The 19,280-nt window shown below is 51.6% G+C and overlaps 10 protein-coding genes and 1 non-coding gene across 12 annotated transcripts; 5 read left to right on the top strand and 6 right to left on the bottom strand.

Annotated features, from left to right (window-relative positions):
• Positions 1 to 377: 377 nt before the first annotated feature.
• On the bottom strand, positions 378 to 774 carry H310_08746 (hypothetical protein; the record flags this gene model as incomplete). The annotated part of the gene is made up of 2 exons (XM_008874605.1): positions 378 to 539; positions 592 to 774. 2 exons carry the CDS (start codon positions 772 to 774, stop codon positions 378 to 380), a joined length of 345 nt encoding a protein of 114 aa, XP_008872827.1.
• A 4,455-nt stretch (positions 775 to 5,229) lies between these two features.
• Positions 5,230 to 5,302, bottom strand: H310_08747. Its single transcript has one exon. It is a non-coding gene; the product is annotated as a tRNA-Met (tRNA).
• Positions 5,303 to 6,085: 783 nt separating this feature from the next.
• H310_08748 (hypothetical protein) lies at positions 6,086 to 6,548 on the top strand. The gene has a single exon (XM_008874606.1). The coding sequence runs from the start codon at positions 6,122 to 6,124 to the stop codon at positions 6,407 to 6,409; it is 288 nt and encodes a 95-aa protein (XP_008872828.1). The 5' UTR covers positions 6,086 to 6,121; the 3' UTR covers positions 6,410 to 6,548.
• H310_08749 (hypothetical protein) lies at positions 6,111 to 8,182 on the bottom strand. The gene is made up of 4 exons (XM_008874607.1): positions 7,447 to 8,182; positions 6,918 to 7,297; positions 6,686 to 6,868; positions 6,111 to 6,623 (listed from the first exon to the last, which is right to left on the bottom strand). The coding sequence occupies exons 1-4, from the start codon at positions 8,132 to 8,134 to the stop codon at positions 6,420 to 6,422; spliced, it is 1,455 nt and encodes a 484-aa protein (XP_008872829.1). The 5' UTR covers positions 8,135 to 8,182; the 3' UTR covers positions 6,111 to 6,419.
• A 154-nt stretch (positions 8,183 to 8,336) lies between these two features.
• H310_08750 (hypothetical protein) lies at positions 8,337 to 9,666 on the top strand. The gene is made up of 4 exons (XM_008874608.1): positions 8,337 to 8,416; positions 8,496 to 8,909; positions 8,962 to 9,205; positions 9,248 to 9,666. The coding sequence occupies exons 1-4, from the start codon at positions 8,379 to 8,381 to the stop codon at positions 9,533 to 9,535; spliced, it is 984 nt and encodes a 327-aa protein (XP_008872830.1). The 5' UTR covers positions 8,337 to 8,378; the 3' UTR covers positions 9,536 to 9,666.
• Positions 9,667 to 10,244: 578 nt separating this feature from the next.
• On the bottom strand, positions 10,245 to 11,421 carry H310_08751 (hypothetical protein). Its single transcript, XM_008874609.1, has 3 exons — positions 10,771 to 11,421; positions 10,511 to 10,722; positions 10,245 to 10,449 (listed from the first exon to the last, which is right to left on the bottom strand). The coding sequence occupies exons 1-3, from the start codon at positions 11,397 to 11,399 to the stop codon at positions 10,310 to 10,312; spliced, it is 981 nt and encodes a 326-aa protein (XP_008872831.1). The 5' UTR covers positions 11,400 to 11,421; the 3' UTR covers positions 10,245 to 10,309.
• Positions 11,422 to 12,226: 805 nt separating this feature from the next.
• On the top strand, positions 12,227 to 13,181 carry H310_08752 (Ras-like GTP-binding protein YPT1). The gene is made up of 4 exons (XM_008874610.1): positions 12,227 to 12,247; positions 12,296 to 12,319; positions 12,404 to 12,524; positions 12,581 to 13,181. Exons 2-4 carry the CDS (start codon positions 12,306 to 12,308, stop codon positions 13,046 to 13,048), a joined length of 603 nt encoding a protein of 200 aa, XP_008872832.1. The 5' UTR covers positions 12,227 to 12,247; positions 12,296 to 12,305; the 3' UTR covers positions 13,049 to 13,181.
• H310_08753 (hypothetical protein) lies at positions 13,085 to 13,795 on the bottom strand. Its single transcript, XM_008874611.1, has 2 exons — positions 13,476 to 13,795; positions 13,085 to 13,418 (listed from the first exon to the last, which is right to left on the bottom strand). Exons 1-2 carry the CDS (start codon positions 13,755 to 13,757, stop codon positions 13,191 to 13,193), a joined length of 510 nt encoding a protein of 169 aa, XP_008872833.1. The 5' UTR covers positions 13,758 to 13,795; the 3' UTR covers positions 13,085 to 13,190.
• A 95-nt stretch (positions 13,796 to 13,890) lies between these two features.
• On the top strand, positions 13,891 to 14,754 carry H310_08754. 2 transcript variants are annotated; one of them, XM_008874612.1, is made up of 5 exons: positions 13,891 to 14,075; positions 14,124 to 14,167; positions 14,226 to 14,270; positions 14,324 to 14,402; positions 14,452 to 14,754. In XM_008874612.1, the coding sequence occupies exons 1-5, from the start codon at positions 13,899 to 13,901 to the stop codon at positions 14,635 to 14,637; spliced, it is 531 nt and encodes a 176-aa protein (XP_008872834.1). In that variant the 5' UTR covers positions 13,891 to 13,898; the 3' UTR covers positions 14,638 to 14,754. The 2 variants fall into 2 exon arrangements, with proteins under 2 accessions (XP_008872834.1, XP_008872835.1); XM_008874613.1 differs by having other exon boundaries at positions 14,124 to 14,270.
• A 394-nt stretch (positions 14,755 to 15,148) lies between these two features.
• H310_08755 (cell division protein FtsZ) lies at positions 15,149 to 16,869 on the top strand. The gene is made up of 9 exons (XM_008874614.1): positions 15,149 to 15,280; positions 15,324 to 15,537; positions 15,596 to 15,749; positions 15,809 to 15,869; positions 15,917 to 16,024; positions 16,077 to 16,225; positions 16,272 to 16,488; positions 16,538 to 16,624; positions 16,687 to 16,869. The coding sequence occupies exons 1-9, from the start codon at positions 15,188 to 15,190 to the stop codon at positions 16,807 to 16,809; spliced, it is 1,206 nt and encodes a 401-aa protein (XP_008872836.1). The 5' UTR covers positions 15,149 to 15,187; the 3' UTR covers positions 16,810 to 16,869.
• On the bottom strand, positions 16,826 to 18,170 carry H310_08756 (hypothetical protein). Its single transcript, XM_008874615.1, has one exon. The coding sequence runs from the start codon at positions 18,061 to 18,063 to the stop codon at positions 17,002 to 17,004; it is 1,062 nt and encodes a 353-aa protein (XP_008872837.1). The 5' UTR covers positions 18,064 to 18,170; the 3' UTR covers positions 16,826 to 17,001.
• Between the last annotated feature and the right edge of the window lie 1,110 nt (positions 18,171 to 19,280).

A 19,280-nucleotide genomic window follows, 5' to 3' on the forward strand; every position in this document is an offset into this window, starting at 1 on the left:
GAAGTCCCACGAGACACCCACCTTCCACCCAAATATTCTGATCACTGAGCTTCAACTTCAGCGGCTGTTTAACATTTTGAGCCCAAGATCGTGACGCATGCTATGTCATTTCGAAAGTACAACTCCTTTTATAGTTTAGAACTGACCAAAACCGGCTGATCGACAAACATTCATTAAAAAATGATCTACATTAAGTGGGTGTTTATGTTCTTCCGACTCGTTTTATGTTTTTACGCTTTCCGATATGTTTTTGACAGGTTACCCTCGGGTGCCCACCTTGAACACTCCAGTACCAACTCGTGGACGATCCTTGGCGTTATCTGACGCACAATGTGGTGCATGTGCTTCGTACGACCAGCAGTGTGCCGTCGTCATGTTTATCGTGGGTCCACGTTTTCTTTGATGTCCAGGATCGAGTACAGCATGACTTGGCCAAACACCAAGTTGAATCGAGTCGGGGTGACTTGGAGCGTCGGATACGGCGGCGCACTTGGACTGGCGAAGTTAAAACTGTGCTGGACGACATTCTCCGACGAGCCCTGGTAACACTACGGACTTCCCCCGAGAAATCACACGTCGGTGGAGCCATACGGGGGGAAGGAACGTGGCGGGCGGTAGACGAACGAGATCGCTTCGTTTGGCATTTTGAATGCCCTGGAGTATGCCATCCGAATCAATGTGAGCCTCATTTCGAGATGTCCCCAACTCGTTTGTAAACAGATCGAGGACCCCCGAAGACTGGGTCGGTGGGTACCCCTCGACCCCGTCCAGCATCTTGATCCACAACGACATTGGGCCCCTCGGGTCCATCGATCTCATGTATGTGGCGTACCCCCTGGCAGTTGTCGCGCTCCACGATCTTCTGCACAAATCCTCTATCCTAGCGCTTCAGACGCAGCCGTTGCTCGCATACTAGTACACCTCATCTGTGCTACAAGCGCCGGGGCAAAGGTCGCCACGAGATACCCGCTGTCAAGTAACCTGGTGTGCAGAAGCACAGTCGTCTCGACCCAACGTGGAGTACGGCACTCGAACACGACAGTGCTTGGTCGTTGGTCTTGAGCAGTGCACAATTATCGTACTCGTGACACGGGCATGACGGGGTCATTCGAGCTCCACAGGGTAAAGGGTAAAGATGTATAAAGCCGTGTTCGGCTCACGTTCGTGGGGAATCCGCCGTCACGTAATGTACCCACTCCGTCAAGCACGCCGGCGCCAAACCACTGGAGAAGGCGCCATTGCTTTCAGGATAAAAAACCACTTCGTGAAGTCTTTGAATAGCGCAGATGGCAGCCACAGGTGAGTGACGCCATGCTGTCCATTGTCAGGTGTCCATGCGTTTGGGTGTCCATGCGTTTGGATGTCCATGCGCTCAGCGCAAAGTTCTAACGGCTCATCTATGAATATGGCACCTCCGTCATGGATCGCAATGCGGTCTATGGCGAAAAAAAATATATATTTCCATTTTTATATTTTTTTAACTGTAAATTGATAAGCATAGCGCGCCGACTGGAAAATTATTCGTTGATGACGATGTGCTGTAGCCGTCGGTTGTGCCAATGCGCTTCCGGCTCTGGAGTCCATCGAAAGCGGTACAGGTGCTCCGGTCGGTACGATTTCGAACAGCATATTCAAGATAGACGCGCCCTCGTCCACCTATTTCATGCATCGTTCGCACGCATGGATACACGTCGCGATCACACTGTCAAAGCACGAGGTGAACGTGCGGTTGACAACACGCGCTGTCTTGCCCGTCTCGGGGTGTATTATCACAACAGGACGGACAGCAGGGTTGTGTTGATCTTCATGGCCCCTCAAGGCTGCTATCCCATCAATATTGGCCTACGAATAGGTCTCCTAACCGGGCAAGTGTCCGGCAGAAGCGAGGTTACCTGTCGCTGGGTCGATGGTGAGAACGCCACACTGGACGTGTGCACTGCATTGAGATTATGACTTGAAGACTTGGCGAGAGACACTCGTAGGCCGTCTGCATGCAATTGACCAGCGTGTCGTTGCCATATTCGGACAACTTGCGAGGGACCCACACCCACAGTCGTTTGCAAGACGCATCTACATATGATGTGCACAAACAATAAAACCTAAAATACCTATAGAAATCATTGCATAAACCATACCTAAATAACCAACAATTGTTTTTTTTTAACAAAATGTAGATACTATATTTTGACCAATAATACCAAAAGAAGGTAAAATTAAAATATAAACTTCAGGATGACCAAAAAACCAAAATAAATGTTGATAAATCAGCAATAGTTGATCCTTTTTTGACCAACAGCTACATATGATTTTAGAAGAAGATTTAGATAAAGGTCAATTTCGCTTATTAGAAGTTGATAATCGTGTACAGGCTTGCCAGGCAAACTCGGTCAGCACTGTACACTCTAGCATCACACTAGAGAATTGTATGGACAATGAATTATCAGATTCGAATAATTTAATTCGATGCCACCACTTCAATTTGTACAAACGTGAATTGGTTGGCTGGACGTTCTGGCATTTTCGCCAATCATTCCAATGTAACCATTACACACTACTTGTCTCAATGTCGGTCAAAGTGCTCGAATTCAATTTTGGACAACGGGAATCGATTAAGGACAACCATATTATCATAATGCAGAGTGATTATACTTGAATTACAGTTGGAATTGCCTTCTCGAATGTCTTCACAACTGTGGACGCTGAAATCTTCCCCCAAACTCGTATAGTTCGAAGAACCATTGCGAGCCTCTTTTCCTGAGCAGAAAGTTCGCCGCCGTCACTCAATTCATTTTCCATTAGCCACGCCTTCTTCAACATTGACTTCAGGGGACCCATGACCCCAACATCAAGGGGTTGGCAGCGGCTGGTAGAATTGGCAGGCAGCGGCTCGATAACGCTAAACAATTTTTCTGCGAACTTGTCATGCGATGCATCTGAAACATGACAATCGAGGTTGTCAAGCACCAGCCCCGAGGCATCATCAATGTGCTGGCCGATAAGGGCATCAACGGAAATTGCCCAGACTCGCTCATCCATCGACGCGTTTTCTTGGACGGCGTACACGTGGCCTTTAGGCAGGAGTGGAATTTCCTTAGGCTCAATTGTTCCACCTGTCTTTCCCTTGAAAATGAACAGCAAGGGCAGCCTTTTGCCATCGGCTCTGACAGTCAAGACGGCGGTCAGACGACTTGAATGCTTCTGGCCCTTGGACACCCGACTGGACTTCCCAATTTCGGTAAGCGTCCGTCCAGGCAGCATATCATAGAACACAGCGGTCTCATCGACGTTGTAGATTTGGCTGCGGTCGTACTCAGCATACTTGTCCCAGAACGATGCGGCGTACCCCAACCAAACTTCAACAAGCACGGACTGAGTGACCTTGTTGACGCAAGGTACACGGTGACGAAAACGGTGGCGTTGGGCAAAGCGCAGAAGGAGCGGCCGGAACGAGTTGAAGGCAACAGCCTCGCTTTTCTTCGACGCCAGTTACGTGATTAGCCAGTCCTTGTGGTTGCGTTTGACCCATTGCATCGTGTGGTAGACTCTGAAGTATCGCTCTTCACCGCGACGGGCTTGCATGCAGGCAAGGAGTTCCTCTCGGAACGACAAGATCTCCTTTCCGCCCTGGCCTCCCAAAGTGGCGTGTCGACCATGGAGCTTGCGCCATGGTCGACACGCCACTTATGCGATTCTTCTTTGATCGCCATCCTTGCCATGTAGAAAGTGGTATTACGTTATCGCGACAGAACTGTCGCTCGCTTGTCGTGCATGCGCTGAATTGTATTAGACTTGCTTTCCGCTGGCCATTAGTGTTTCGCTGTTGGCGCCGCTTTATCGTCGCCATTTTGAAATGTCCTCGATTGCACGTGAGGTTTCAAACATTTGAATTAGCCCAATCACAATTGACTTCAGTTTCAATTGGTCAGATTGATATTGAATGTATTTGTCCAATCAAAAGTAAGAGCTTCCAGTCAGTCCAGCCAAAGTTTATTTCATTTCTTGAGAGTTGCACTGATCGAGTTTGCCCGGCTAGCACTGTAGTTGTTTCTGTAAATACACATATTCGTCTTAGGGTACGGTTTTTTAATATAATGTATTTATTATTCTAAGGCCGTGTTTGGATGCCTCAAGTTTTAATTGTCAACTAAAATAGATGAAAAATAATCCCGTTTCAAAGTGGAGTTTCGAATCAAATTAAAAAATGTGGTTGTTCTGTTTGGACGCCTCAATTCCAGATGACATTTGCCATGAACAGACGCATGATCGCTCTGTTCATTCGATATCGGGTCATGCGCCGCCGGAGAGACTTTCTGCTCATGTTCTGCAGATACTTCTACGCGAACTACCTCGTCAAGACGCCGAAGCGTGTGTCCATACTCTCCGGGTCGCAGTGGATGGACGAAATGCTGCACGGACACGAAAGCGCATTCGTCGAAAACTTTCGCATGCCGAAAGCAATATTCAGCGCTCTGGCACGTGAGCTCAGTACCCATGGTGGTTTGTCCAGTACCCGTCGCATCGAAGTCACGGAGCAGTTGGGAATGTTCCTCTTCTCCTCTGGTCAGCATGCGTCTAGCGCTCAGCTCCAACAACGTTTTCCCAACACGTTGGCCTGGTGGGTCATTTCGTTGATCCACAGAACGTCAAGTTCGTCATTCCAGATTGTCATGATGTTCCCGCTTCAGTGTCACTCAGAGAATGACGAAAAGACAGGACATGCTGCCTTTTCTCGAAAAGTTGGACCTTGATGGCTCCATTTTTTTTCTAACACAAAACAACAAATAATTGACATATTTTTGGGTTTTATTTATGTGGATTGTGGCAGCCAAATGCGGTTTTGGAGAAAATGTGAATATTGTCAGAAAAATATTATTTTGTTTAGAAAACCTGTGTTTTCTGTCATTTTTCGTGGTATCCAAACTGGGCCTAAATAGATATTTCTTGAAAATATTGTTAATTTTATCACTTTTTATTAGAAATTGAATTTTACAATTTTCCCATCATAGTAAGCTTTCGCCTATTTCTACTTAGGGGCCGTTGTGGTTGCGATTGTTTAATAAAAACACAGGACTCTGCTAAATTTTATAAAATAACAATATAAAGATGTTCCCGCTGTCTCCGGGGTCTTCCGTCTAACTATAGAAAATCCGCATCTTCACGGATAATTCAAATTCACTGAGTTTATGTTGGAGACAGCGGGGATGTCGTTACACCATTCCCGTTTTAATTTAATGATGATAGGACTTGAACCTAAAACTTTAGGATTATGATTCCAACGCTCTACCAATTGAACTATTTCATCTTAATAAAATATACTATTTTAAATGGCCAAAGTGGGATTCGAACCCACGAATCATTAAAAATACTTGATGGTTTCGTTGGCAGAAGGAGTACCAAGCGGAGAGGTGGGACGTGCATAGTGTTGTGGTCCGAGTGCTATTCCTCGCCAAATCGAGTTGGGGTCTCTGGCTCCTTGAAAATTAGATGAATGTCGGGGTAGCCTGTCATTCCTTGACCACTCCGATGCCGTTGCAACACGACCATGGATTGCATTACGTTTTGTCTGTCAGGTATCACTGCCTTTCGATGGAGCCAAACTGGTGAGCAAAGGACAAATGCGCGTGAGGGATCAGGACGTGTTGTCCGCGAAGGTACAGGACGCCGTATTGCAGGAAGGCTGCATAGACCTCCGTGACGACGGGGGCTGCTCTGATGTCGACAGGTCAACGCCTACGACTTTGGCGTCAGTTGTGCCAGTGACGAATGATATTGAGCGCCAGGGTATCGCATGGTCGACCAACTGAGCACCGAGCCAAGGGCTGTATCTTCGATCGCTGTTTGGTCGGTTAAACTTGTTTTTCCCCGACTTTGTCGAATGAACAGGTTTAACGCTGTAAAAAACCTATGGCACTTGGTGAGCGTGACATTATGTCATTGGGTGAAATTCCATGAACGTCTGCTTTGAACTTGTACTAGGTCCTACTATAGGTTGTGTGGGCGGTACTAACAGAAAGTCGAAAATCTGCTATGGTGTGATGCACTGAAAGCAACACAGTAGAATTAGTAGTACTAATAGTACTCTACATAGTTTGACCTCGTTAGTCGCTGTTGAGAAATCTGCATGCCACCACTCGAGAAGGACGCGTTCGAGGAAGTGGTGGCGTCCCACCTGAGTGGGTGGACCCCTGCGACGACCCCTTCCAACGCCGATAAGCTCAAGCTGTATGCTCTCTTCAAGCAAGGCACAGTGGGCGACAACAAGTCGTCTCGACCGGGGGTATTTGATGTAGCCGGTCGAGCTAAGTGGGACGCGTGGGCGTCCAAGAAGGGTCTGACCAAGCAAGCTGCACAGGAAGCGTACGTGGCAGAAATCGCGCGGCAGAAGAGTGTGTACAAGAGTAAGCTTTAATTCGATCTCGTTACAGCTCGTCGGAAGGACGATAGGTGTTGGCAGCATGGGCCAACGTTTGCAGGACATGTTCGTAGGCCAAGTTGAAACGTAGCGGGCACGTTTTACACGGAAACTCTTTCGTGTAGAGTGGTTTGTACCAGTAGTTGACTGCGACATTGCGGGGTTCATGTACCGCGGGGGTCGACCTCACCTCGTGCCACCAAAACGACGGCTACGGCAACCCATCGACACCAGTCAGCCAAGGAGAAATGGCCACGATCGTTCAACACGTACCACGAATAGGGTGTCTCCTTCACGCACCTTACAACGCAACGCAGTGGCTGAGGCGAAGAGGGGGTACCTGTCAATGTCGAGGGGGTCGTCGATGTCGATGGGGCTGTTGACCATGGAGGTCGACTCCATCAGCTTTCGCCTGTGAATCACTGTCGAATCGTAGTCGTCCCTTTCGAATTGCGCCTAGAACGATTTCCCAGCACAACACGTTGCACGGCTTTGATCGGTCAACCTCGCGCATGTGCCCTTCGTACAGGCGCCTGTTATCGGATGGATCGAACAGGACAAACTCTTTCTCGCCCGCCACCATCGTCATCAGGTTCTCGTACGCGTCAAAGTACAGTTTTCCGACGCTTTTCCCATCGCCAAACCACAGGTTCGCCACGTCCAGCTCGAGAAATGACGACGTCGCCCATGGATACTGCGGCGCGTTCGCCATCAGCTCGGGCACGTAAGTCGCCATGGACAAGTACTCCAAGTAATACGAAGTCTTGGATGGCAGCGCCGATGTCAACCGATCGATAAACGACGCGAACGGCATGTTGGTCGCTGCGGGACGGACCAACACCTTGTCGGGGGACTCCAAATGGTTGAGCACAAAATCGGGAATGGCTACAACCATGGTCCACATGAGAGATATTTCATCGAGACCATGCAACACAAATCCATGCAACAAACAAGCTCCACGGCGCAAAATACGGTGGAAATTCTCGCGCAAACTCGACTGGGTAGGAGTGGAAGAGAGTGTGTGGTGCATGTACCGTCCGAAGCGCCATCCCACCACGCCAGTGGCTCGCATCCTTCGAAGACTCCCGTCGGCGAAACCTTGACATGGACTTGTCGGTTGCCGATGCGGTCGAGGAGGGTCTGCGTAGACCACTCAGTGGCGTTGACCAGGTTGGAAGCGGCACGTGTTATGATGACTGGTTCGTTTCGGAGAATATACTGCTCAAACAAGGCAGGAGTAAGGTCGGCTGCGTCGATCGTCTTGCAAGCCGAAGTCGTGGTAGTTGTAGGCACCGTGTACAACTGGGTCTCGAGGTTGCGGGCGATAGATGCAAGGGGGTTTATTTCGCCCGTGGGCAGGCGATGTGTATGAGCTCGCGCGTTAACAAATGCCACCACATTGGGGGCCGACACTGGCCCGGTGTACGTCTCGGCTGATGGAAGGCCGGGCAGCAAGCAAGACTTGGCTGCGTGCACGTCGTGCCGCGGGTAGTACAACATGGATGGCGATGGTCGGGTCAAGTCAATATCTTCGACAAAGCACACGTTCGGCTCGGCAACGAATGCAGCTCGGGCTGTGTGGAATTCGGCCAGGAGAGGACTCGGACAGCCGCGATACACAAACGAGTGGCAGCTCGCGTTCAGCGCAAGGGGCAGGAGTGCCCAGGTCAAGTGAAATGTGCCGGTGAGAGCAACACCGATGACGGCTATTGTCGATCTCATTGTCCTGCTGGAAAAGGTGCCTAGTTGTTGCGGGATGTCAAGCCCACGTCGTCCTTGTGTATCAAAATTCTTCATTTTTACCAAAATACTCTGGAATCTTTTACAAACTCGAAACAATTGTGTCAATTTCGACAGCATATTTTTGTTTTTTATGCAAAAATCTTACCGTTTTACGAAATAAACCTGGACACTTTCTGGACGGAGTGGCGGGAATTTGGCTCGTTCACACCTGGCAATCGCGAGTATGGCCACAACCAAGCACCTCCCGTGGGTCGAGAAGTAGTAAGAACTCTGCTACGTCCATGCACATGATGCCTATATAAGGGTTGTGATGCCTAACGGATACGCGTCCTCCTTATAGTCGGCCAAAGACGGTGGACGATATTTCGCACCAGGACGAAGTCGTCAGCGCACTCCGCACATCGATTGCAAACGGTCAACTGCCCCATTTGCTGTTTTACGGACCTCCCGGGACAGGGAAGACGTCTACAATTATTGCCGTGGCGCGTGAGTTGTTCGGTCCACAGTTCCGCGAGAACGGTCGGTTCCTCGAGCTGAATGCGTCAGACGACCGCGGTATATCGATCATTCGTGAAAAGGTCAAGTCGTTTGCCCAGGGCGCGATTTCCGGGTCCTCAACGATGCCTCCGTTCAAAATCATCGTGTTGGACGAAGCCGATTCCATGACGAATGATGCGCAGTCGGCGCTGCGTCGCATGATGGAGAACTATTCCAAAGTCACGCGGTTCTGCCTCATTTGTAATTACGTCAGTCGGTATGTCGTTCATGTCCCTTGTCCTCTTTATGTGTCCTCATCTTGAGGGCAGCATCATTGAGCCCGTGGCGTCCCGATGTGCCAAATTCCGTTTCCAGCCGCTCGAAAAGGTGTCGATGGCGGCGCGAATTGAACACGTGTGCAAAGAAGAGCAGATTTCCATCAACGAGAGCGCGGCAAAAGTGCTCATGGACGTGTCTGGAGGAGACATGCGGAAAGCGATCAACTATCTCCAGAGCGCGCACCAGCTGAGCGGCGACAAGATTACCGAAGACGCAATCTTGGCCATTGCCGGGGTACAGATGTCGCATTAAGAAGTCCATGAACCCCACAACTAGGTCGCGCCAAAAGAACTGTTTCACGTCATGTGGCAACACGTGGCCAAGAACTCGTTCGACCGACTCAAAGGCGAAATCGACGACATCATTTACAGCGGGTACCCCGTCCTGACGATCCTTCACCAGCTCGCGGACGAAGTTGTCGGCCACCCCGACATGGACATGTTCAAGAAAGCTAAAGTCTGCCTGCGCATCGCCGAGGCCGACAAGAAACTCGGCGACGGCGCCAGCGAGTACATGCAGCTCCTAGACGTTGCCGCGTTCCTCATGCGGACGTACCACGAGTAACCCACACTCGCCACAAGTCTGCTTTCGCCGTCCATTCCTCCATGGTACAAATATCCACACTCCATTCCACTTCATCAACCCACACGTTGCGTGCACAAACACCATGGGACCGAGCTGCCTTTGCCATCGAGATGCATTCGTTTGTCGTTGGCATCCAGGTGGTGTGTGTGTGCACATTGTACCGTGCTGAGGGGTACATGATGGCGGAGGAACAGGCTGGTCGCGGTCACTGCGCTCAACATACATGATCTGTGGGCCAATAGTTAAGGGTATTGCGGCGATGGCTTGTTGCGCAGGCCAGCGTCAGCGAGATCTGAACACTGTCGAACGAGTGCACCAGAGAGATGCTGCGTCTGTGGATGACGTGGTCAATCCCTCACACTTGACAAGAGCATGTCGGTCCTGTTGTAGACACCAGCGCCCAGATCGTGGCGACCGGGCATTCCAATAAAAGACGTACCTGCGGCATCGCGAGACATGCGATGGATCATGCCCATCGAGTTGCCGTGTGTGAAGCGACCTATTCTATATGTCGTCCATCCAACATGGAGGTGTGTCGAGGTTCATGGCATCCACACGTCGTGGCTGCAATTTGCCTCGATCGACCACGCACGCCAGAACAAATTGCCGACAACGTCCGAGCCACACACAGTTCCAACGTCGAGACGCGGCCATTCCAGCGAAGGGACCCTCAGATCGGCGACCGAACGGAATAAAAGAAATGGCGGGTTTTGCACATGTGGTTGGGTTCACGCGTCCGAGCGACACGGACTGCTACGATTGCGTTGCCTGCGGGACGGCCCCCGTATCTGTAATCGCCGTCACTTGCGTCCATCGCCACGTTCGATGGACGGACTGCGTTTGCTTCCACAGTGTCACGCTGTCTTCGCCGGACGATACACTCAACACTTGGCCTACCCGCACAAACCATCGTGACCATCCCGTGACTTGCTCGTGATCCTCGGCACACAGTACCTGCAACCGACCAGGCAAGTCGATACACGGGGGCACGGAACGATGCCCCCACCTGCTCCACTGTCCACGGGCCGCCCGCGTCGATCTGCGACCAAACCAGCACGCGGCGGTCATCCCCGCCACTCGCGATCACGTTGCACGGCATGCCCGCGTTTGGTGCCCACGCAACGTCGCGAACCCAGTCGGTATGGCCGGTCGGAAGCGATTCTGTCCTACAAGGTGCATGAGTACCCAATAAACAGGACAGTCCAGCATCGCACTGGTGCCAAGTTGACGAGTTCTCGGGCAAGGTCCAGATCTTGACGTTGGAATCGCAGCCCCCAACCACGACACGACGCACGCCTTGTCCGCCCAGCGAGTTGAACGGCGCCCAACTGACGCTCAAGCACCCGGTGCTGTTGTCCTGGAACGACGACGTTGTGACCCATCCTGCTTGCGTCATTGTGATGATAGACACCGTGCCGTCGGCGGCAGCTGCAGCAAGGACAAGACCATACTCGTGCGGGGCGAACTCGATTGCGTTGATACTCGACGGACGGGTCTGATGAACGTCCAAGAGTCCCCACGCCTCGGGGGCACCGGCAGGCGCTTTGTTGCGGTAAAATGCAACCTTTCCACATTGGGTTGACGCTGCCAAAACGTTAAACTTTGGGTGCGACCACGCTAATCGCCACACGGGTCCGTCGCATGGCACGTCCACCACGGCAACGAGTTTGTTGGGTGTTGCGACCTGTTTCGCCTCGTAGATGCGTACCGTGCGGTCCGACGAGCACGTGGCAACACGGTGACCATGGTAGTCGATCTTGATGTCGTAGATCATGTCCGTGTGGTCCGTTTCCACCCGGTGCTCTGGCTGAACAGTTGCGGTCTGGTGCTGGGTGTCCATCATTGCGGCGACGGCCCGTTTGCGATGCCAAAAACCGAATACCCCACGTCCGGATAAAGTAATCAAAGTATCCGTAGAAGGCACACGTACGGATAAAAGTATTCGGATGCGGGTAGCATGAGCCCAGCAGACCGTCCTGCAAATCTTGGAATGGTTTCGAACGAATCTGAATTCCCCTGACGAGGCCTTGCCGGCGGAACTCTCTCGAGTTGGTCGGCCATCTCGGCACCACGAGATAAACGTCACTTGTCCACCTCGTTCGAACCTAGCATGGCTGTGTGGGGCGTGGGCGACACAGTTTCAAAACAATGAAAAAAATGTTTCAGTTTAATTGGACGCGTCTTGAAGCAGAGATGTGTGTGTCGTTGGCATAGGCAACAAAACGAGGGTCGTGTGTACGACATGGAAGGCAGTTCACAACGAACCTTGCCTTGTCCCCCCACGGGTCGTTTATGAACCAGTGCAGGGAGGTGGTCGCGATGTCGCCGGCACACCGCATTTCTCGAAGATTCGACGGGACCAATTCGTTGTTGGATTTTAGCCAATGAGCACTCGCCAGCAATGATCCGATCGTGTTGGGAATTGTATTGTTGACGAATTTTACGTGGGCCAATGGGCGGCCGAGAACGACTGTTTTAAACCGTCCTGTGGATCATTATACAAAAATCAATTACAGCATGTATTAAACACGTTCTGAAGAAGAGAAGGCTGGAGGAAGGGGTGGGGCAAATAAAATGGCATAAAAATAGGATTCACTTGGTGTTTGTATACTTTTCATGGAAAACGCAACCGTTTTTCGCGAGAACTGAAGGCTCCAACCTCAGAACAACTTTTGACTGACTGAACTCCAGGTACGATGAAGCAAGGAATCGTGCCGAGAATCTCACGAGTCCGTGTAGGTCACGCAAGATGAACCCTGAATAGTAAGTGGATCCATACCCCTTGATGTCCATGATGGAGACACAGGTGGTTGGTACTCTTGATGGATCCTAACGTGGCCATCGTAGCGACTACTTGTTTAAATTGCTCCTGATCGGGGACTCTGGCGTCGGAAAGTCGTGTTTGCTGCTTCGATTTGCCGACGATACCTACACAGAATCGTACATCTCCACCATTGGCGTCGATTTCGTACGTTGGCCATCCTGTTGACGAGAATCTGGCAGTGGTCTCATGTGTTGTCGTAGAAAATCCGCACGATTGAACTGGACGGCAAGACAATCAAGCTCCAAATCTGGGATACAGCAGGCCAAGAGCGCTTCCGCACCATCACGAGCAGCTACTACCGCGGCGCCCATGGCATCATCGTCGTGTACGACGTGACAGACCAAGAATCGTTCAACAACGTGAAGCAGTGGCTACACGAAATTGACCGTTATGCGTGCGAGAACGTCAACAAGTTGTTGGTGGGGAACAAGAGCGATTTGACGGCCAAGCGCGTCGTGAGCACAGACGCCGCGAAGGAATTTGCTGAGAGCTTGGGCATTGAGTTTTTGGAAACCTCTGCCAAGAACGCCGCCAACGTTGAAAAGGCGTTCATGATGATGGCCGCTCAAATCAAGAAGCGCATGGCGAACGCCCCCGTGGTCTCGAAGCCCGCTATCTCGTTGGGCCCCGGCAAGGACGTCGGTTCCAAGTCGGGCTCGTGCTGCTAAGCGAATTGGTACCACCAGGATCTGAAGGCTTTTCCCTGCGACTTCGAAACTCTTGTAGTAGTTGGGGATTATTTTATATCTTTCAATAGTTTTGCATGTTTCCTTGGCAATACTATACACTGCTGCCGCGTGATTATCTTCTTTATTGCAACAAGTCGAGGTTGGCATGACTCACAGCCAAATACACCGCGACGCCAAGGACAAGTACGGACGCGACGAAAGGGAGCACTCCTGTGATGTACGACGACGTTTCCGAAATGGCAAGGGGGTGCTCGCTGTCCTCTTCACGGGATGTTGGCGTGGACTCGTCGGTGGGAGTGCTGAACAAGGACGCTGACGTGTTGGCGGCGGTCCTCTTTCGTTCTTTCAGCTATCCAACGACAGTGTCGTCGACAGGTCAGAACAGGTCAAAACAACTTGAGATTACCGATTGCTCGAACTCATCGATCTTGATTCGTAGTTTCCAGGGGACAGCTATGCCTTCCTTTTGTAGTTGTGCAACGAGCGCGTCGCGGCGTTCGAGAAAGGTCACGTATAGTTGGAGCACTGCTTCACCTTTGTCGGGGTCTTGCTTTGCGGCAATGTGTGCATCCTGCATTTTGACTTCGACAGCCAGAAGCTCCTTGATAAGGTCGCCAATCACGCCAGTCTTCTTCGGGATGTCCTTGCATCCCGCGGTCAACAGCGACGACGTCAAGGCCGACGTCATCGGAATCGCGTTTAGTCAGAGCCCGAAACAGCTCTTTGGATTCAATCATCATATGATTGGTTTAAACTTTTTTCCACGTCGGCTTTTGATTGGTGGTAATTTTTTCGCGCTACCACATCGACATTTCAAATCGCGCTGTCCATGTTCAACATCAATGGCCCGAGCGGTCCAACCAGTCGCAACGAGCGCTCCATACGGCCACAAGAAGACAAGAGGACTGCCGCTGCGGCCATGAAAAGAAGTGTTGCAAGACATCATGCGGCCCCCCTCGACCGCGACGTGAACAAAGAGAATGCTTGCGTGTCCACACTCTTTCAGGTTGGAACAACGTCTTTCTGAACGGGTGTTGGACTCATGTATACCCAGGGTTGCAACTTTTACTTTAATGGGCACACTGGAAATGTCTCCTCGTACGGTGCCGTCGATGCAACAACCATGTGTGCATGAGACGGTTTGTGCTGTCGTTAGGTACAACTTAATTAAAATGGTGAAGGCTCACGGCGGAAACACATCGTGAGTGGTTTCGTGAAGAGAGAAACCTCCTTACTGACGGCGATATATTGCAGCATTGTGCATCGCAAGACAAGAGTCACTCACGTGATCGCGACAAACTTGAGCGGCTCCAAAACTGACGCGGTACTACGGGTAACCTTTGTTCATTTTGCGTATATCTGTAGACATCAAGAGCATGTAGTCTGGCGGACGTGTTCATTGCGTACACCCTCAGTGGATAGTAGACAGCATCGAGAAAGGGAAACGACAACCCGAAGCAAAGTACGTCGTATGCAAAGACTTCACTGTGTCATCGTCTGGAATGACATTCTTCACGCCATCCATCGTACCTCAAGCCAGCAAGCCACCCACTCGATCGCTCTCGTGAGTGTACTCCACAAAGACGACGATTATTGCAGCGCTAGTGATTCCATACCAGTATCATTGTGCATCTTGAATCGTTCATAGCCTCGCAAAGTCACTTCAACCCTCGCGGTACGACCGTCGTGTTCACACTCTGGTAGCACCAAGTAGTTCTCCCCAGCTGTCGATTAGCTAGACGGCGAGAAAACCTGCCGCTGACGAGAATGCCGCGTCGAATGCATCGGCAGCCTGGCCACCCGCCAGTCCTCGTCGTCGCGAGTCAATGGTACGTCCATCAAGCTTGCCTCTCCCTCGTCGATTCATCGTTTGAAATATCTCGCTCACAATACTACTTGTAAATGCCTGTGTTTCGTTCACATCTCGACACATTCATAATACAAATATGCAGTCAACCTGGCTCAAAAGAACTAAATTCGATCAGAGTGAAATGTCTAATTTGAGCAGATCTTTGCGCCCTTCAACTATGGTACTCAGCAATAAGCTGCCTCTGATTGGTCAAAATTGCGTTGCCAATCTCGAGTTTGGTTTTCAGCCGTTGCCTCTGCCTGCCCCTCATGCTACCCCGACTCGTGTCGTTCCAGAGCATTCGCCACGTCCGCGCGCTGTCGACGTCTGCTGCTGATGCCGCCGCGGCATCTCTCCAAAAGGTTGGTCCTCAATTTCGGGGGGAGGTTATGTTGAGTTGCCCAGGGTTTCTCCAAGAGCCGGAAGGACGACGACTCCACAGCCCGGAATGTGTTTGTTCCGTCTAACGTGGAAACTACCAAAGCAAGCGAGAGTGTGCCGACGTCAACGCCTGCATCTTCTTCCCACCCGTGGCTGGACAAAGTCCACGAAACGCACGTGAATGCTTTCGCTCCGAAAATCATCGTCGTCGGAGTAGGCGGCGCCGGTGGCAACGCAGGTCCGTGTAATATCCTTCGGCTCTGTTTTCCATCGAACAAAACTAAATCAGTGTGCAGTGAACAATATGATTGCGCGGGGCCTGCATGGTGTCGATTTTCTTGTCTGCAACACAGACGCACAGCACCTCAAGACAACCCTCACCGACAATCGCATTCAAATGGGGTCCGACCTCACGGGGGGACTTGGTTGTGGTGCCAACCCCGAAGCCGGGTACGACCTCGCGTCTGTCGCTTCAATCTCAATCGCCTTCGACATCCCTCGATTACCAGGCGCTTGGCGGCGGAAGCAAGCTTGGACGAGATCATGGAGCGAATCGGCAATGCCAACATGGTACGTTGAATCAAGTGGCGCTTTCCATCATGGCACGATGCGCGCAGATGTTTGTGACGGCTGGAATGGGAGGTGGCACTGGGACTGGTGCGGCGCCCGTGATAGCTCAAGCCGTGCTGGATTCTGGTATTTTGACCGTGGGGGTTGTGACCAAGGTATGTTTCGAATCTTCGTCCACGCACCGCGCGTATGTGGATTCTGCCGTAGCCGTTCCGGTTTGAAGGTAGCCACCGCATGAAGCTTGCGGACCAGGGGCTCCATGAACTCAAACAGAGCGTCGACACGATGATTGTCATCCCGAATCAAAACCTGTTCAACATGTCGAATGAAAAAACGTCGCTCATGGATGCTTTCCGGTACCCTTCTCAACACGACCCCAGCATGGTGTGACGACGATGCTAGCATTGCTGACGATGTGCTGCTGTCGGGGGTGAAAAACATCACGGACCTCATGGTGATGCCGGGTCTGATCAACCTCGATTTTGCCGACGTCCAGTCCGTCATGACTCGCATGGGGCCTGCCATGATGGGTAGCGGCGAAGCTGAAGGCGACAACCGGGCGCTGCGTGCTGCCGAAGCTGCGTTGTACAACCCGTTGCTCGGGGATGTGTCGGTCAAGGTGGCTGCATATCTGTGGCCGTGGGATCGTTTGTCATGTTGTTGTGTAGGCGGCGAAAGGCATGCTTGTCAACATCACTGGCGGTCCCGACATGACGCTGTTTGAAGTGGACGCTGCTGCCGAGCGCGTGACCCAGGTGTGTGTGTTTTTTCTAGAAGCGATCACGTAGTGGACGGGTTCATTCTTGCATGTGTGCAGGAGGTAGAAGATCCCTTGGCCAACATCATCTTCGGATCATCGTTCGATTCGGCGATGGCGGGTCGTATCCGCGTGTCGGTCGTGGCCACGGGCATCTCGGATGCTTCCACCAGTTCTAAATGAACGCAAACGTAGATGTATCAATTTTTGGAATGACATTCAAAAAATCGTTTTTTTTTCAACGCTTGGCAAAATTTGACACGGCGTGTATTTCACCCGTCACCATCGAAAGTCGGAGAAACAACGTTCGGATGTCAAATTCTTTGCATTTTCAACGTAAAAAATTTGAGTTTTCAGCTTCTTCGATGATCGAGCCTAAACAGCCCTGGTCGACGCGAGCTCCCGCTGGATATCCTCGAGCTCGAACGCTTCCCACATGGTGCTCAAGCGGTACATCTTTTCTTCCTTTGTATTGGCATGGCCATCCGCGATGATCACTTCGTTGAGTGCTTCCTCAACATTGGTGACGGATGTCCTGGGATCTGTGCACTTCATGGCGCCGTCCAGGTACGACATGTGAAACGGTGCTGCTGTTGCCGCAGTGTTTGGCTCGGGTGTCGACATCGTGCGCATGAGGAACACTGCTTTTTCTTGCTTGAGGCTGCGATACTGAAGCTGGACCAAACTCGAGTCAGTGGACCCCGACGACTTGTCTGACCGGCAGGTGAGGAAGATCGGGTCGCCGCCGGATGTGTTGCTATCGTCCATGGATGCGGATGGACCGTTTATCCGATGTGTTGTGCGATTGTGAACTTCAGAATAGTGCATGTCTTGGACTGAAGCGGTAGTCGAGCAGTCGGATGCAGCTTCGTGTTTTTTCTTGGCATGGGATTTCGACGACGGCGAGATGCAACCGGCCATAGATTTTGGAAGCGGGCGATGGAGGGTCGATGGTCGCGAGATGTACTGCGCGCCGCGGTTGAAGAATGGCCAGACGAGATGCATGATCCCGCTGCCGCATGTGACGCACTTTGGCGCTGTGGAGAATGTGCGTGCGATGACAATCTCGACGAACGACTGGAGATCTTTTGTTCGCTGCCGGACAAGCTTGTTGGTGCGGAAGAAAGCTTTGGGGGGGAACGGGAACGACCCGACAGCGCGAGCCATGCTCTGGCATCCCGGACACGTCTGCGAGAGCTGGAGAAACAGCAAGATTTGTCTGCGCAGCTCGAGGAACTGCGAATACCGCCTGTTCACCGACCATTCTGCACACCCGCCGCCGTGTGGAGTCTCGTCGACCTTGACGCAGATGCAGTATAATGTGTGGGACGGCCGCTTGAGTGCGGCAGGAATGAACACAACGATGCCATCCGCCGAGGTCGAGTTTTCTGGCGCGGCGCCCGACCGAGACAAATTGGACCTGTCGACTGGAGCCATGATGGATGACGATAAATAGAGGGCCAAGCGGGCGCGACTTGCGGCGGCAGCACGGCGCCGGCGAAGGTTCGGGTGGTGGATGCAGGAGTGAGATGGTGTAATTTCATTACGCCATACCTGACCATGCCACACTATCCACACGTGAACGATCAGAAAGGCCACCGATTGGCTCCGAATTAACGTCCTCCGTGAATATAACGTATTTACGTTTTTCTAGATCACACGATTAGCACGACTAGATGGAGCAGGACATCCCGTGATGATATGCAACGCAGGACGGCGAGAACCCAGATTTCTTATGAGGCGTCTGTGAATACTTTCTAGCACCACCCAAGAAGACAATAGCACTGTCTTAAGCGCATGTATTCTACGGCGTGAGAAGCAAGGAGATTCGTGGTCACAGGGTTAAGCCAGTGCGTTAAACCGTAAAGCAGCAGTGTGTTCAGCATGTTTTTACTAGTTGGAGCAATTGAGATGGAGGTTCTGGTAGGGACATTGCGCCACATCACGAAAGAAAGCAAGATTGCACTGTGCTGTTTCCAGTCAGGGCTGTTGCCAGTCGGGACCGTTGGAGGTGACTCCATCGACGGTGTTGATGCGCACGCCACCGACACACCTACGCATTTTGTAGCGGCACATGTCGACGGCATTCCAACAGCATGACCTTGACTTCTCAGCGCATCACAATGTATTTTGTACGTACTTTCAGTTTTTCGTACAGTTCTATTCTTGATATTTGTATGACGCTAATGTACGATATGGTCGTAAACCTACTTTGTTCGGTTACGTAGATGCCACCGTGTGTACAATGTCGATGGCCGATGGACTTGATCATCGGCTCCCTCAGAGGACATGACCTTCGCGATGTGTGCGGGTGCGTGCAGTGCTGCGCGTAATGCGAAGGATCGCCGCGCAATTCCTCGCTGCTAATTCTTTCGTTCGTTGGAGTTCAAGGCGACCTGCCACCCCGAACGACATCTCCTCACATAATCGACCTCGTGAGACAACTTTTGGGACGGCGATAGACACCACGTTTTGCGTGATTGACAATCCATCGTCGACACAGTACTGCGCTTCCCTGGCTACAGAAGCGACGTGTTGTGCTGGGACAAGTTGAACTGCGGCTGTCGCCATCACTCCCACACGAACCAGAGAGGAGCGCGATCACTGACGTGAGAAGGACGAGGTCAAACTCGCGACGACATAAGCTGCCAATT

This window comes from Aphanomyces invadans (genome assembly GCF_000520115.1).
Source record: "Aphanomyces invadans strain NJM9701 unplaced genomic scaffold supercont1.18, whole genome shotgun sequence".
Lineage (NCBI taxonomy): Eukaryota > Oomycota > Saprolegniomycetes > Saprolegniales > Verrucalvaceae > Aphanomyces > Aphanomyces invadans.